This window comes from Ylistrum balloti, unplaced genomic scaffold (genome assembly GCF_031769215.1).
Source record: "Ylistrum balloti isolate Yb309-2 unplaced genomic scaffold, AGI_CSIRO_Ybal_v1 Utg371144, whole genome shotgun sequence".
Lineage (NCBI taxonomy): Eukaryota > Metazoa > Mollusca > Bivalvia > Pectinida > Pectinidae > Ylistrum > Ylistrum balloti.
Window position 1 is genome coordinate 743,995 of NW_026782627.1, and position 13,102 is coordinate 757,096.

The 13,102-nt window shown below is 37.1% G+C and overlaps 1 protein-coding gene across 1 annotated transcript; it reads right to left on the reverse strand.

Annotated features, from left to right (window-relative positions):
- Positions 1-5,786: 5,786 nt before the first annotated feature.
- On the reverse strand, positions 5,787-11,297 carry LOC132561078 (interferon alpha-inducible protein 27, mitochondrial-like). The gene is made up of 2 exons (XM_060225799.1): positions 11,021-11,297; positions 5,787-6,030 (listed from the first exon to the last, which is right to left on the reverse strand). The coding sequence occupies exons 1-2, from the start codon at positions 11,295-11,297 to the stop codon at positions 5,828-5,830; spliced, it is 480 nt and encodes a 159-aa protein (XP_060081782.1). The 3' UTR covers positions 5,787-5,827.
- Between the last annotated feature and the right edge of the window lie 1,805 nt (positions 11,298-13,102).

The following is a 13,102-nucleotide window of genomic DNA, read 5'->3' on the forward strand; positions in this document are numbered from 1 at the left end:
CACTTTTGCCTCAAATTCAGGTCCAAACCAAGATCACGTGACGCGGATAAAGAATGACCATTTCATAAGGGGTTTCCCTTACACAATGCGTGAAAGGTACACATGTTCAATTATCACTAAAATATGTACAATAATCTTGAAATATTGAATACTTTTCCCACATAAAGTGTCCATCAGAGAGATCATATCCTTGGAAAGTGCCAAATATGAACACAGATATCAATTATATCACCACTGTTTGGGAACCCCTACGAATATATAGCAATTAGTGGTCGGGTGATTATTCTAGTGACATCAAAAGGTAGATTTTCCATATCCGATCCTTTGTAGAAGCAGAAATATAAATCAGTGCATGCACGTGTAATAGCAGAGACAGATATACAAGTGTTTATATGTCTCTGGTAATAGATTGTATTTGTTATTTTAAAAAAAAGATGAAATTTCAAAAACCGCAACGATTTGCATCATTCGCCATTAACCTAATTTTGTTCAATGCATAATATTGACTTACGTACTTTGACATTCACAGAGGTAATTTGCTCTTTTATAATGCCTAGGAGGTATACCCAACTGGCTAGAACTCCGGGTTAATCCAAATATCAGTAGTAACGTTAGTTCTGTCATATCCTTCCCAACTCAGAGGTAAATCGCTCTTTTATAATGCCTAGGAGGTATACCCAACTGGCTAGAACTCCGGGTTAATCCAAATATCAGTAGTAACGTTAGTTCTGTCATATCCTTCCCAACTCACAGGTAAATCGCTCTTTTATAATGCCTAGGAGGTATACCCAACTGGCTAGAACTCCGGGTTAATCCAAATATCAGTAGTAACGTTAGTTCTGTCATATCCTTCCCAACTCAGAGGTAAATCGCTCTTTTATAATGCCTAGGAGGTATACCCAACTGGCTAGAACTCCGGGTTAATCCAAATATCAGTAGTAACGTTAGTTCTGTCATATCCTTCCCAACACAGAGGTAAATCGCTCTTTTATAATGCCTAGGAGGTATACCCAACTGGCTAGAACTCCGGGTTAATCCAAATATCAGTAGTAACGTTAGTTCTGTCATATCCTTCCCAACTCAGAGGTAAATCGCTCTTTTATAATGCCTAGGAGGTATACCCAACTGGCTAGAACTCCGGGTTAATCCAAATATCAGTAGTAACGTTAGTTCTGTCATATCCTTCCCAACTCAGAGGTAAATCGCTCTTTTATAATGCCTAGGAGGTATACCCAACTGGCTAGAACTCCGGGTTAATCCAAATATCAGTAGTAACGTTAGTTCTGTCATATCCTTCCCAACTCAGAGGTAAATCGCTCTTTTATAATGCCTAGGAGGTATACCCAACTGGCTAGAACTCCGGGTTAATCCAAATATCAGTAGTAACGTTAGTTCTGTCATATCCTTCCCAACTCAGAGGTAAATCGCTCTTTTATAATGCCTAGGAGGTATACCCAACTGGCTAGAACTCCGGGTTAATCCAAATATCAGTAGTAACGTTAGTTCTGTCATATCCTTCCCAACTCAGAGGTAAATCGCTCTTTTATAATGCCTAGGAGGTATACCCAACTGGCTAGAACTCCGGGTTAATCCAAATATCAGTAGTAACGTTAGTTCTGTCATATCCTTCCCAACTCAGAGGTAAATCGCTCCAGGCTCTTCTGACACTGCCTGTCTATTGTTTATTTGTGTCAAAATTCCCCAAAGTGCCGCGGGGCATCAGAAACCTACCTATAGCTTATTAGCAAAAACAAAATTAATCACGGCTGAAGAATTCAATTCAAATTATATGACAGTAACAGCACAGCGATTTGTATATAACTTTGTATATAACTGGGTTATTTCATGGTTTCGGATATGTATGGGTAAACCAAGAAATGTATGCAAATTATGCAGACAATTTTTTGCCTGAAATAAAGCAGAGAATTTTTTTATCAAACCCATCAATACTAGAGTCATCGGCGAATTGTCATATATATATAAACATCTTGTGGATAGTGTCACCTGACCTTTTTATCTTACTAAATATATTCCAAACAAATCTAGAATTTGTCTCACTAAGATACGTTTGTCGACACATTGTTTAGCTATTGAATCTGGTCGATATGATGATACCCCAAGACAAAGACGTTTTAGTAATATGTGTAATACCGGTCAGGTGGAGGATGAGTATTTTTATTTTTGAATGCAACAGGTATAGAGATTTAAGGGGAAAAGTATATCAAACGTTATTACTGGAATAGGCCATCTGTTTTTAAATTGGTTCAGTTTTTGAGAGTTGAAAGTATTAAGGAATTGTGTTCTCGAGGAAAGTTTATATATGAGGCAACTAAGTTAAGAAATAATACATATTAAGTAATGATAACATAAAACATTAAGTATGAAATACAGGGACATCATATGTCATTCTCTATATAGGTATGTTACGCCATGCTGTAATTTGTTTATATTGTTTTTTGTGACTGATAGGCCGGAAGGCCTAAGGTAATAAAAGAATGCTGTTTCGATAATATTGTCGACTAATTTTGGGTGTGTCTTGTTTTATCATAAAATTGACACCAACATTTATATGATGCCACAACCGCTTAACTTAATTAATCTTTCTTACAGGATGGCCCCATATTTCTTGTGAAATGGCTGGATTACAACATAGCCGAAAGTACATGGGAACCAGAGAATCACATCCCATCAGACGTAGTAGAAACTTACGCTTCGCCTGTTATAAGTCACGAAAGATTAGAAGCTTCAGTCAGTGCTTTCGAGAATGCCGTTCAACAGCGGTTATCAACGAGAAATTGCAAAACCGTACTACCATTTCAGTTGGTTGTGTTCAGATATTGTTTCGGAGTAGAAAATATTGTTTTGGTGAACAAAAATGATTTCGCTAAGCTACCTCTGCCTGAAAACTGGTACTATAAAACCAACTGTAAGGGAAACGGTCTTCAACTGTCAATTGCCTGTACTGTATAACCAGACAACGTTCTGAATTCATTTTTACTGACCAATCATGTAGCCCACGGGCATCGGTTGACCAGAGCTTCACACGGGTGTTTTTGAATCCGGTGGCTTGAAATTAAGTTTTATTTTATAATTACCAACGCAAATATCAGTATGGCTGTATTTTGTGAAACGTTTATTTCTAGTATCAGAGTCTCTGCTAGTATCATCTGCGGGCAATACACAGGGAAATATCGGGTATATGATCGTAATAGTAACTACATGCTACATTTTATCTGTACATAATACAATAGTCGCTAGTTCAAGTAGTGTTGTGATTTATGTTTTTTTTCTCGCATATATTGCATTATGTAACTCTGTTTATATCAAATAGCATTAAATCATAAAAACCATGTTGATGAGAAATTATGATAATTTAAATAAATAAATAAATGAATTTTTAAACGAATTATTAGTGTTCTTATTTGTTTATACTTGAGCCTCTCTTGTCAGTGTATCACGTCCAGTGTAGCATATCGCGGGAGAAACCAAGGGCGACAACTCATACTTATTAAACTTTGGCAAGGAGAAAAGTATGGTTTTCTATAAATTGTATAATACCGTTTCACTTTGCTCTGAATGCCTTTCCAACCTTGGTGTACATTGATCGAAGAAAAAAGTGTATGAAAACTACTTTTTGACTTACATAAATGTTGATACTACTGAGTATCAAAACGAGTCAAGTCGTGACAAGTAAATCTTTACAGCTTTTGAATACAGGTTACTTAACTAATTCAAGTTGCTGTATATAACCGAAAAATCTGTATATCAGTACATGGCCAGTTTTTGAGAGCATTGAAAGAATTCCGGATTAGGGAAGAATATTTTGAAATTTTGAAGATTTTTTACCTTTTCAAATATTTGGCATGTATAAACTAGCACATCTAAAACGAATCAGATCTCCATTTCAATCACATTCGTTTATTTCATACAGGATACCATAATCCAAAGTGGATAATAGTTGCTGAATGTTGCAGATCTTGTGTTATTTTAAATCTAAATACATTGACACAGTACACGATCCCTGGGGTTACAGGTTTTCCTGTGTAAAAATATGAAAAAAGTGCTACTTCCGACAAGAACATTAGAAAATATTTAATATCCCTGGCGCATTAGTTTCGGACCCCTTAAGAATATTTTTTCGCTAGCTACGCCATGTAGCTACCATGAAATAAATACATAAATGGCTTGAAATATGTTCATATTCTAAGATTTATTTTACAAATTATCCACAGACACGATCTCAAACTGAAATACATGAGTTCAATGAATTCGATATTTGCTCTGTACTGTTTTTGTGTTGGATAAAAGCATTGCCACAGTAGAGAAAAAATATCTTTTTGAAAAATGTTGTGTTTACTCAATTTCTAATCATCCTTTTTCTTGGTGAAATTGGGTACTTTGAGAAAAAGTTAACGGTAGATGTTGTAGACCCCTTCCTATCCGAATCCTTGATAAAGAGTTTCAGTTGTTAATCTTCAAATCTTAATTGCTGCAATAATAATCAACTGTTCTCTTCAAATGTACTTTTTAATTCTAGACCTTCTCACAGTTTTCTTTGTTTTAACCAAATCCATATGTGTCTTTATCATACACCCTTGACCAAATCAGAAGATTTCATTGTATATTGACTGCAGTAATGTGTGAAATCATATAGGACATAGAGTCAGACGATGATTAGTCATCCTCAAAGATTGTCTTTCGGTACTTCAAATGTTAATGTGATTGGAAAACACAAAACGAGTATTAACTATAATTACACCTGCACTGATCTAACCACTAACCATCATCCGGTGGATGGGACTTTAAACGGTGGCCAGTGTGAGGATTGTCCAATCTCGCAAGCTAAAGATCGCTCTAGACCTGTGATTTTTCGAAAAAGAGTAGGCGTAATAAGGTCGATCCAGGGGTTTAGGGATCGTGTCAGACTATACAATCATTTTAAGGCGTTAGGCGGACTTCAAAATTATCCTAACACAAACCAGATCTATAGGTCCCGAACTGAGACATTAGCCCATGAAAGAGATGGCCATAGTTCACACCTGTCCAGGCAAAGCACAAGGGTTCTCAGTTGGGATTTTAACGGCGCGTCCTCCGAAATAATTGGCCATAGGCACTCACATAATAAAATGCTGTTTTTATTCAACATATATTGTTGGAATGAATTGTAACACTCTGATATTTATAATAATCATTAAAGGTGGTTATTTTTTGTTTGTGATTTTTAACATGGATATTTATGCTATCATGGATTCATGTTGTCGGACATGTTATGTACCGTGCTATTACGAGCTAGTAGATGTGTAACTTCTTTGCAGGCTACAACATATACCTATATAACCATGGCTGTACGGGTCTCCGAGTAAAATGGTATCTACTAAGCCTGTATTAGTAATTTGATAAAATTACTCATCCATGAGTATTAGTTAATGATAAAGACCACAAAATATTTTGCGGCTATCCATCCACGAGTGTCTGTACAGGGCTTTCTAATATACCAATGTCATCTTGATAAATTCATTAATATCTAGTACCAATAGACCAAATAGTTTTCAAAGAAGTAAAAAGATAATTACTGTGTAAAACGTTCTTAATATGCAACATTTCTTTATTCAGAATATTTCTACAGTTTGTATTCCTGTGGCAGGCTAGATCACAAACTCAACTTAACCTACACCAGAACCAATAGCCCAATCAATATTGTACTTGCGTTTGGCAAGTGTAACTCAATTAATGTAGATCCTTTACGTTTAAATTTCAATAAAAAGAGAAGTAATATCGACGTCGTGTTGACTCTTATTGTAAAATTAAAGTGTTTCTGAATTCAGCCTCATTTGTCTTTTTGAGTAAGTTTCTCCACAGCAGTTACAGTTCCTAAGGTGACCGCGGTCCCAGTAGACCCTACAGCGGCCACACCAGTGGCCCCGAGACCTGCTGCACCAACAGACTGACAAATTGCAACTGCTGACCCTGCAGCCACGCCTCCTCCATTGGCAATAGCAGCAGCGGACATGGCCTTCGCTGCTAAAGACCCTGGAAAGTAATAAAACAAAACGACTTGCATTTTGAATTCATAAGAGGATATTAAAATATACAAGTAGCATCATATTTACATCGTAGCAATGAATGAAATATCTAGATTAAAAAAAGTGTCCGAATAGGCCTGCATCGCTTACAAGGACAAGGCATGGAGACGGTCGTGCATCTCTTAGCTCTGTAGCGACAGAACTGTAAGCTGGTATTTGCCATTGTGCGGCAAAGCGATGTTGATTCATTAACTAGTGAAAGTCGGATGGATACGTTTCCTGAAGAGATACAGAATTGATGTTTGAAAAGATGGGCAAAACAGCAACCGGAATTCGCCATGGTGAGGCGGTTGCTAGGGGACAGTCAGTATAACCGTGATCTTCTAAGCCGTCAGAAGTGTTCAAAGATCCATTGATTGATAAAAAAGAAATGTATTATTTGTAAGGATTTACTTGAAGACAAGAAAGCTAAGTTGATGAACTGTAACCGATGTAAAGAATATATTTGTATTAAATATCACGGAATAGAAGATTGGGAGTAGTTTTTTCAAATTCGGATGTCATGCGGTTTTGTGGCCCATATTGGATAGTGGTTGGGAGGAGACTCAATGGAGAGAGGAAAATAGAAGGACGATATAAATAAATAACAAAGGACTTTGAAAGCAGCATCAGCAACCTTGAGCATTTGTTCAATTTCAAATGCGTTGAATCTCAAGTTCAAACTATATTGTAGAGGAAAGCTTAAAAGGCCATTTTCCACATTAACAAGAAACTGAAACCAAAGAAAGACGGAATTGGATACGCAAATAATTTTAGAGAAAACAGGTGAGAAACAACTAAAAACAGTTTAAATATTTTTTAAATCCCGAAACTGCAACAATATATTAGAAAAGATTGGTTGAAATTGGACAAAGAAGAAATACTTGAACTTGTAACGACATATGAAGTATCCTCAGTAGGCAAAACGGTTGAAAAGGTGATAAGACAATGGAATAGACAAGTATTAAATAGAGAAGATACAGATAGACACAATCTTGTCACTTCAGACTCGCTAAAAACACAGAAAGAAGTACTCAGGAACATTCAGAGTCTGCAAAACAACCAAACACGTTCTACAGTACACATAGGGAAGAACCAAACACGTTCTACAGTACACATAGTGACAACCAAACACGTTCTACAGTACACATAGGGAAGAACCAAACACGTTCTACAGTACACATAGTGACAACCAAACACGTTCTACAGTACACATAGTGACAACCAAACACGTTCTACAGTACACATAGGGAAGAACCAAACACGTTCTACAGTACACATAGTGACAACCAAACACGTTCTACAGTACACATAGGGAACAACCAAACACGTTCTACAGTACACATAGGGAACAACCAAACACGTTCTACAGTACACATAGGGAACAACCAAACACGTTCTACAGTACACATAGTGACAACCAAACACGTTCTACAGTACACATAGTGACAACCAAACACGTTCTACAGTACACATAGGGAACAACCAAACACGTTCTACAGTACACATAGGGCAAACACGTTCTACAGTACACATAGTGACAACCAAACACGTTCTACAGTACACATAGGGAAGAACCAAACACGTTCTACAGTACACATAGGGAAGAACCAAACACGTTCTACAGTACACATAGTGACAACCAAACACGTTCTACAGTACACATAGGGAAGAACCAAACACGTTCTACAGTACACATAGTGACAACCAAACACGTTCTACAGTACACATAGGGAACAACCAAACACGTTCTACAGTACACATAGGGCAAACACGTTCTACAGTACACATAGTGACAACCAAACACGTTCTACAGTACACATAGGGAAGAACCAAACACGTTCTACAGTACACATAGGGAACCAAACACGTTCTACAGTACACATAGGGCAAACACGTTCTACAGTACACATAGTGACAACCAAACACGTTCTACAGTACACATAGGAAACAACCCCGTTCTACAGTACACATAGGAAACAACCAAACACGTTCTACAGTACACATAGGGAACAACCAAACACGTTCTACAGTACACATAGTGACAATCAAACACGTTCTACAGTACACATAGGAAACAACCCCGTTCTACAGTACACATAGGAAACAACCAATTACGTTCTACAGTACACATAGGGAACAACCAAACACGTTCTACAGTACACATAGTGACAACCAAACACGTTCTTCAGTACACATAGGGAACAACCAAACACGTTCTACAGTACACATAGGAAACAACCAAACACGTTCTGCAGTACACATAGGGAACAACAACCAAACACGTTCTGCAGTACACATAGGGAACAACGAACATTAGCTTTAGAAAGAATCTAAGAAAAAACAGGAAAACTATCTAGTTACAGAGTGCGGGACCAGGTTGATCATGCAGACAGGGAAACAGAACTGAAATAATTATTACAACAAATAGGGTTTGAAGCCATTGCAGATAAATAGAGAGGAAAAATATATACTAGATTTGGATATAGATGCAATTAATTAATTATGCATAATTAATTATTACTACAATGTTTTTCATAATACAGGATAAATATTGACTGTTTTCTTGGCGACTATAGAGCAAAAGATAGATGCCATACAATGAAATCTTGTGATTACAAATATGAAGAAACGCCATTTCTCAAATTTTGTGGGTCGATCTCAAGAATGGACATACCAAACGTCATGATTCCAAACCTTTTGGTAAATTAGAAGTCGTTTAGAGAGTTTTAAGAAATTTGGGAGGTTATGGTCTGTTCTGTGGTGAGCTTCATGCCAAGGAACAGCCAAATGTCATTAATGAAGGCATTTTAGTTTGTCAGACTCCTGGTTTATACAAACTGTGAAACTGATTCCTTTCATCCAGGTATGCGTTCAGATTAAATTGGGATAGAATTAATGCATTTCCACCACAGTTGGAAGATTTTAAAGACTTTTTTGTTTCCCTTAATAAGTGCCGTCCCTCCCGCCCCATACGTTCGATAACCACCCTTAATACAAAATCTATCTTCTTCGTTCAAGCATTGTTTCAGACAAAATTGGGACAGAATCCTGGCATCCCAACTGAAGGCTTTTAAAGGGGCGAGACCCATCATTTAAACAAAATTGATTTCCCTAGATAATTAAGATCAAATTGGGACGGAATCTTAGCATTCCTTCAGAAGAATTGTAAAGAATTTCCTTTATTTTCTCTATTTTGAAAAGGGGCCGAGACCCATCATTTATACATTTATTCCTTATCCCCAAGAATGCTTCAGACCAAATCTGGCCAGAATCCCGGAATTTGTAGGGAAGAAATACTTGAATATTTTCTAAATTTCCCCTATTGGGCCGGTCCCTTCAGCCGAAGGGACCGAGTCACGGCTTATACAAAATGATCTTTCATCCATGGATTATTCAGATCACATTGGGACAGAATCCTACATTCTTACTGGAGAAGGATTTTAATCATTTAGTTACAAGAGGCCCAGAGGGCCTGTATTGCTCACCTGGACAGGGCTAGAAAAAATATGTTCAGCTGTTCATCTGTCGGGCAAGTGAAACTTGAAATTCAAAACATAATTTAAGAAACACAACTTTTATTATCAATTTCTATATCAAAAGTTTGAACTCAACACTTGCTTTTATTGTTTTACTTATATCTAATTAACTGTTAACGCGAGCGAGAACATTAACTACGTGCACAAAACAACCTTGTTTACAATATTTATGGTGACGTAATAGGTTTTCGTGTAGTCTGGATCATCCCGAGTATTGACACATGGTGTAAACAAGGATACTACATTGATGTATTTGATCGACTATCAGTGGATTTAAACTAGTTTTAAGAGTGTTTAAGTTGATAAACGTCATTTATTATGGAATAGTCAACAGTTAGAACTACAAATTTCACTCGCCCGCCGGATAAGTATCTGAAACAAATCACTCGCCCGCAAGTAGCTTTGACTCGTCTAGACGAGTGGATTTTTCTAACCCTGCTGGATCTTTATGACTATATGTACTATATCTGTGTATATGTTCCATGTTTAACACATATGACCCCTGTGACCTTGGCTATGGGTCAATATCATTTCTTTTTGCTAACTTTGTTGGGCTTCATCAAAGGAACCTTCCAGTCATATATAATGATCCTAGGCCTCTCGGTATTTTGGAAGAAGTCGCTTAAAGGTTTTAACACATTTGACCAATGTGATCTTGAATATAGGTCAAGGTCGTTTCTTTTTGCAAACTTTGTTGGGCTTCATCAAAGGAACCTTCCAGCCAAATATGATAACTCTACGCCTTTCGGTATTTCAGAAGAAGTTGTTTAAATGAAAAGTTAACAGACGCAGGACGGACGGACGACGGACGCCGCGGTATGGCATTACCTCACTTGGCCCTTTGGGCCAGGTGAGCTAAAAATGGTTTCTCTTCCCCACAGAATTCTTCGGACCAAACTTGAACATAATTCTGTTAAATATGAAAAATATTCCCTTTTGGGTCTTTCGCCCCAGTTCCCAAGACCTGCCATTTTTACAAGGATAATATTGACCAAATTTGATCAAAATCCGCCGCGTCGTTCATGACTTGTCTCAATAAGAAAAACAGACTGACGACAGACAACGAACGCCGCAACACAACATAGTCTCATAGGTCCTTTTAACCAGGTGAGTTAAAATGGATGACAGGATGGACGGACACCGCGTCACGGCACAATCTGTTTAGGCTTGGCAAATTAAATACAAATGATACGAAAATCGGGTGTTTTATACAATGTGTATCTTTCTTAAAGACAAAGTCTATGGTATGGTAACTGCGTTGACTTAGTGAGTACTGTAGGTGACTCAAAAGGCAGAACATCCTAGAAAAGACAATTCAAATAAGACACCATAAGACACATCAAATGACCAAGGATTATCTTCATGTTTACCTAGATCCCTCACCAACTCACTGCTTTACCACAGTACAGTAATCAGTACCTGCCAAGATTCCGGTTGAAGTGAATCCAACAGCACCAAGCACTAATGGTGTCGCCACAACGGCTGCCACGCCACCCAACAACGACAAGCCTAGCTTCTTCTTGAACGTCCAGAATTTTTTTGGTTCGGGTGGAAGATTCCGAGGGCAATTATCTTCTTCCTCGGCGTCAGTATCGTCAGTATCACTCGGTTCACTGACAATGTTTATTTGTGCTCGTTGCAGTTCATGGTTAATTATATCAAGTTGTCTCTGCTGTCGCCTCGTCTCTCTTATCATTTTCTGTGAAAGACAAATGCTAAAAATCTTAAATGGTTATATTATCACAAAAGATAAAAATGGTAAGTCATAGTCTATAATATAGACAAACATCTTTCAGACAACCTAGAATTTTACAAATCTCAACAGTTTCAAAAAGGGTCTTTAGACTTGTGACGTTACCATAAAGTCGACAGGAGGTCAATGTAGTCCAATAAAATAAATGTGGGTCTATAAAGAATCAACGGTTTCATCGACTGACACTTTTACCAAGGGGTCGTCGTAGAGAGCATAACAGAGATGTTCTCATTTCAATACTAGAAATATTGATGTTTTCATTTCTTGGCTATCTTATTTCTTTATCCATTCTTGATGTCCCTATTGTCACCCTGTCTGTTGCGAGGACGTTAATAATATCAGTACATACGTACATACAAAACAAAACAAAATTAAACAAGAGGACCCACAAAAGAAGTTTAATTCCATGTTGTTCATCAGATTTTTAAACAAAAATGTCTGATATATAAAATTATCCTTTTGAAAACCTTTCCCTAGCTCCAATAGGGCCCAGGCCCGTTAAGTTCACCATTTGGAACTGACTTTTGCCCAACGATACTTATGTCTGAATATGATTAATATCGGCCATCTGGTTTTGAAGAAGATGTCGAAGATGTGAAAACGTTTGCACACAACGCACGAAAGACGGAATAGGAAGGACAAAGGTCATCACGGCCCGAAACATACTGTACTGATGAATATTACTACGTCGTTTTCTACACCGATTCTTAGTGTTTATGTATATCCTTCAGTGTGGGCATGTTACTCTATTAACCTATTAAAGACATTTTTTGATAAACCAAGGCGTTTTTGAGTTCTACATCACATCCCTGACATGTCCGGTTCTGTATCATTAAGGCCTCGTTACCCTTACCACTTTGGGGTCGAGGTGTGCGTGTATAAGATATAGATCCAGCTGTGTTTTTCACTTTTATAGGTTGTAAATTATGTACATGAAGGACCTCTCAGGGGGTAACTGAGTACTATTGCATTAAAAGTTCTCGGAAACCCTTACCAGGGTCGGATATGACACACTTCCTTTTTTTTGTAGGGAACTTTAGGTAGAAAGCGAATTCCTGGTAACGAAGTAAAAATTAAGACCTATGTCATTATTGGCATTAGAAGCAGAGTTTGGGTTAGTCTAGTGCATGCATAGGCCTGTAAAAATAGATATCTTTCTGATTTAGATTCCAACAGTAAAGTTTTGATGGAAATGTGACAAGCTAGTTTATGATGAGCAGTTCTCATATACATCAGTATATGATATGATAGAGAACATCAAACATTGTGAAAGGTAACCAGTTTAACAGAAGTGTGAAATGATACTGGCCGTTTATTACATAAAACGACATAAAATAAAAACAGGTATACAAGACCATGTTACATCACACTGGAACTGAGTTACATGCATGTCTAAATAGTTACACAAACTAACTCATTATGTGAAGGAGGGGGCAAAAGCTTCGCAACCCAGTACCCATCAAACTGAAGTGATGATAAGAAAAACAAATAAAATATTTGAGGTTTAGATATAATTCATTTCAAAATCTGTTATTTACAATAATGTTTGACATAATATCACATTCATCACAATGTACATAGAAAATAAATTCTCCTTAAATTTATGCAATGTCATAGGCTGCTATGTTAATATTTCATTCCAATGTTACATTTAAATATTTGTTGTATTTATTTGTGCGTGTTGTATTCAATAGCAAGCATGTAATTTGTGTTATATACTATGAATGAAAGTTTGTTGCTATTTAATT